The following is a 5,234-nucleotide window of genomic DNA, read 5'->3' on the forward strand; positions in this document are numbered from 1 at the left end:
TTTTATTTTAAGAAGGAAAATATAATAAATGACTATTAAATTATTCTTTTTGGTACAAATAATAATAAATGACTATTATTTTTAGACCAATATGGAATATAAAACTGAAAAAGAAAAAAAATATATAGTTGTGCATTATTTTTATTTTTATAACTCTAAATTTCAAGAGTCTCTCAATTGACTGGATATGATCAATGAGTGGGAGCCACCCTAGTAACAGCTGGGATCCAGTATTGTATTCAGAGTCAAATCTGATATGAAGGTATCAGTTTGTAATGAAAATCAAATATCAAAACTGATACTAACTGTTTAATACTATCGAAACTGACTATTATGACTAGACCAATCAGAATAAAATATTGAAACTAACTATTATTACTAGACCAATCAGAATAAATACAGAAAAAGAAAATTTATTTTTGGTAATTCTATAGGGAAAATGGTTTATGTGGAGGAAATTGTGGTCCATAGACACACGGGAGAGCAAAATGACTCCCAAATCCTCATAAAATAATAAAAACTATGTCCTAGTTGATTCTTTAACATGTGCTTCTATTGGTCTCGGTGTATGCGTAGAGGCACGCTCCTCAGGGAAACACATTCCCATTTTTTTAATTAAAAAGGGCATTTTAGACATAAAAATTATATTTTACCATTTTTTTTTCTTACAGAGTTATTTACTTGTGGCGCGAGTTGCAGAAAAACGTCCATATTCAAAAAGTGGCGACAGTTATTTACTTCTTCATCTCCTCTTCTGAGTCTGACACTTTATAAGAAACTGAGACTCCAAATCTTCTCATTTTTGCTGCTTCCCTTTGTTCTCTGTACTTATCTCTGAAATCCAGTTGCAAGAAACTAAATCCATGGAGGGGAAGGAGATCACCGTCACTGTCTCCAGCTCTACGGCTAACAGGGAGACTGAGTCTCCGCTTAGCCAACCACTGCCTATCGCGGTAGTAGTTCCTCAGGAGAAGGGGAAGAAGAAGAGAGGGAGGCCCAGGATGTATGGTACAGAAGGGAGCCTAGCAGGGGCTGCCTCTAGAGGGCCGCCAGCTCCGCTAGCGTCTGGTTCTGGGAATCAGCAATTGATTCCCCATTTTGGTCCAGAAGAGAGCACATCTGCTTCTGAATTCTCTCCGAAGCAGATTAGAGGGCCGCGGCCACGGAATCCTGGCGATCGGAAACCGACTCCCCCTTTAAGTGAGTTCTAACTCTAGTAATGGTGTCTATTTTTTGTTAGGACATAAGAAAATCAACCATGAATTTGGGTTTTTTTCCATTTTGTCCGGATAGGTTTTACTTGGTCTGTAATTTTTTTTTATTTTTCTCTGATGAAGGTCTGTCAATAAAAAGGCTCTTACATACCATTCACCATTCACTTGTAATTAGATGGGCATAGAAAACAGGGAGAACTATGACTGTGATTTTAAACAAATCTCCTTCTCCATGGACTCTTAGAATCTTAGAGAGGCCAATAGTGCAGTGGATTTTTGTGTCAAAGACTGCACCCTTAAGTAAACAGAGTATGCTTTGGTTGAGTCAACCTTCCCCTTACTGATGTAGTATACTCTTCGAAGATTTAACAGGGAGAAAGAGCACTTGACCTGAAGGGACTTTTGTGTGTAGTGCTTAGTTTAATTTAATATATCAATATTTCTTTAGACAACCCAAAAGTAGAACTTACGTGAATGAGCATCTAGTTTTAAAGGTATGTTTCCAATGGAAAAAGAGGGCCTGTATTTAAACCAGATGAAAATATCTCAAACAGTTGACTTGGTTTAATCTCACTACTGATCTTTGATTTGTTATTTTAAGCTGAATTGGTTGCAGATGTAGAACGAAGAGACTTCACGCCGCACGTGCTTACTATACATGTAGGGGAGGTAATACTTTGATTATTGAATTTACCTTATGTGGCCTCTTGAGTTTGGTCAACTTTAGGAACTGCCTGAGAGATTGATTTATGTAGCTAGAACTTCTAATTGGGTTTACATGACAATGGTATAACTTTTACTTGTAGAATGTCGCGGCAAAGTTAATTTCACTTATGGGTCCTCGATCTGTTTGCATTATCTCTGCAAATGGATTTGTTTCTAATGTTACTATCCATCAGCCTCGCTCCACTGGCGGTATTTTGACATTTGAGGTATGATATCAAAATCTTCTTTTCCCTTTTCTCTTTCTTTATTTTGAGATTATTAAAAATTGGTGTGTACCCAATGTACGAGGCTTCTGCCATTGCGGGGTCTAAGGAGGCTCATAATTACGTAGCCTTACTGTTATGTGCTTATTATGATAAAATGGGTCATGCATGTAACTATGTGGAAATCCTAGGAAGATAGGAAACATCGTGGAGTTGTGACTTTGGTTAATAGGAATTACAACTGATTAGGAGTTATGTGAGTAGTGGATAGGTGGTTTTTTTTTTTTTTTGCTAAAGATCATAAATTTTATTGAAGAAAAGATAAAAGATACAGCTCAAAAAAAACAATTTATAATCCCCCACCTTGGGCATGGTCATCAGTAGGGGAGAATAAATTGAAAAAAAATCTAAACATTAGATAAACCGAAACCTAGGTCTCGATTCAGAGTCATGGGCAATCTCTAACCATATGTGAGAAGGGAAAGAGATATTATCTTCCGAAGACCTTGTTTTTGCTGCCTCTTTTGCAAGATAATCTACAACACAATTAGCTTCCTGAAAACAGTGAGTTATCTTCCAACTAATAGAATTCAGATAATCTGTCACTAACATTCAATCCTGAAGAAAAAAGCAAGGAATATATTTGGATTGAAGCGTTATCACCACTGCTGCTGAATCGGTTTCAATCCAAAGGGCATCCACTTGTAATTCTTTTTCTTTAAGAATTCCTTCCATAAGAACTGTGAACTCAGCCTAGTAATTTGAGTGAACTCCTAAGAACTTCTTAAAAGAAGCCACCACCGAGCGCCTATGATTACGAAAAACTCCTCCTGCTCTAGATCTTCCTGGGTTACCTAGAGAACAACCATCCACATTCAACTTTATCCAACTAAAACCAGGTCTACACCAAAAAACTTCCAATATCAACAAAGGCTTCCCTAGAAGAGTTGATAATTGCAACCGGCTGCAGCATGTCAAATTATTAGGACTCTTGATCACACCGACCAAGGAACCACTAGCCTCCTGCACCTCTCTTCTAATCTTTTCATAGATTATTGGATTGTTTTTTGACACCCCTTCATTCCTCTCCCACCAAATGTTATTAGTCACAATAATGAATCCCACTGACCATGGTTCACACACTAGAATCACCCTGCGCTTCCTAATCCACCATTGTGACAGCTGAATAATATCATCAATATTTGGCCAAGAGATGCCAAAATAGTCCATAAATAAGTTCCATACAGCCAGAGAGCAACTACAACTTGTGAATATATGGCTAAGGGAGCATTTTGAAACAAGAGGCACACCCGTTCCACATACAATATCATTTGTCGGAAGCTTGCTGTGCAAAAGTCGCCATCCAAAAGTAGATTTTCTTGGCTGCAAATTTTTATTCCAGTCTATAAAGAACCATGGAACTTTGGGATTCCTTCTCCTAATCTTGTTCCACGCAGAAGACAAAGAAAAAATCCCAGAAGATGTTCCACTCCACATACACCTATTCTCCAAATCAAATTGAGGCGGTCTGATCAATCGAGCAGCAGAGAAAACATTTTTTAGCATATTAGAGATAACATCAGGAGGAACCCAGCTATAGTCTTGAATAACAGAAGACACCTTCAAGGAAGAGCTAATCAAAGGATTAATCCATTATAGAATTATGTGGTAAAAGTGGATAGGTAGTTCTTTTATTTTGAAAGTTGATCAGTTATTGCGACTGTATGCAATACTTTAAATATGTGGCAACCTAATGAATTAGATAGATTTAAATGACAATTGTGTTTCTATAAATTCTCTTTAGAGAAGGAGGCCATGATTCCCTCAATAGAACCAAAGACGTAATAGCTTCGTCTATAAAATTATTTACTCTTTTTCCTTTCTTTATTTCCCTATTTATCTCTATGCCCATCTAATCTCCTATTTTCTCTCTCACTTACTCACCTTATCAAGATATCTAAGAGGAAATTATCCCTTGCATGCATCATCTGGTATCAGAGCCTGGCTTCAATAGTCTCGTATTTACCCGTAGTGTAAGGAAAAGTTCAAGAGAAGAACGGCTTGCTCTATCCGGAACCTTAAGCTATTTAGATTGGAGGGTTTATAAGTACTGAGTACAAATTTGCCACCCATAGAGGCAACTTGGGAATACCTTGCCGCTGTATGCTAGCAATGTCTTACATTCCGCCTTGTGGATAAGGCGACTTTCAAATGGAAGAGAATGTTATGTGTTTATTATGATAAATGGGGTCATGCATGTAATAAAATGGGAGTCCTAAGAAGATGGGAGATGTTGTGGAGTCGTGGCTTCAATAAGAATTACAATTGATTAGGAGTTGCGTGGGTAGTGGATAGGGAGTTCTTTTATTTAAAAGTTGATTAGTTGTTATAACCCCAACCCCATTAAGTTGGGATATGGCTGAGTTTGTTGTTTTATTAGTTACAATAACTTTATGTAATACTTTAAATATGTGGCAATCTAATGGAATAGATAGACTTGAAAAATAATATGTTCCTAAAAATTCGCTTTAGAGAAGGAGGCATGGTTCCCTTAGAACCAAAGACTTAATAGTTTTGTCCATAATGCTACTTATCTTTTTTCTTTATTTTATTTCCCTATTTATCTCTCTTCTCATCTAATTTTCCCCATTTTCTCTCTCACTTACTCACCTTATCAAGATAGCTAAGATGGAATTCTCTTTCGCATGCATCACTTACACCCCGCTTCGTAAAAAAGATGTTTCCCGACTTGAACATGCTACCACTAGGCCACAATGGAGCAACCTTATTTTGGGATTGTTGATGGGATCACTTCACTTACCCCCGCTTAGCAAAGAAGATGTTTCCCGACTTGACCCACGACCACTACGTCACAATGGAGCAACCTTATTTTAGGATTGTTGACGGGATTAACTCTTTGTATTGCAATTTTCTCCTTTATGAGAAAAATGAATTAAATTAAATCTTAGTCTTCTATGCTTATATCTTGAATGTTCTATTCTTCACTATAAAGGTGCTTTTTTTTTTAAACAGGAATTTATCTAGGTTCCCTTGGCCGGACCCAAAAATTTTATTGATAGAAGATAAATGA

At 37.0% G+C, this 5,234-nt stretch overlaps 1 protein-coding gene across 1 annotated transcript; it reads left to right on the forward strand.

Annotated features, from left to right (window-relative positions):
• Positions 1-737: 737 nt before the first annotated feature.
• On the forward strand, positions 738-4,421 carry LOC122074275 (AT-hook motif nuclear-localized protein 1-like). The gene is made up of 4 exons (XM_042639114.1): positions 738-1,200; positions 1,816-1,883; positions 2,021-2,146; positions 4,097-4,421. The coding sequence occupies exons 1-4, from the start codon at positions 864-866 to the stop codon at positions 4,178-4,180; spliced, it is 615 nt and encodes a 204-aa protein (XP_042495048.1). The 5' UTR covers positions 738-863; the 3' UTR covers positions 4,181-4,421.
• Positions 4,422-5,234: the final 813 nt, after the last annotated feature.

The sequence above is a fragment of the Macadamia integrifolia genome, chromosome 1, assembly GCF_013358625.1.
Source record: "Macadamia integrifolia cultivar HAES 741 chromosome 1, SCU_Mint_v3, whole genome shotgun sequence".
Lineage (NCBI taxonomy): Eukaryota > Viridiplantae > Streptophyta > Magnoliopsida > Proteales > Proteaceae > Macadamia > Macadamia integrifolia.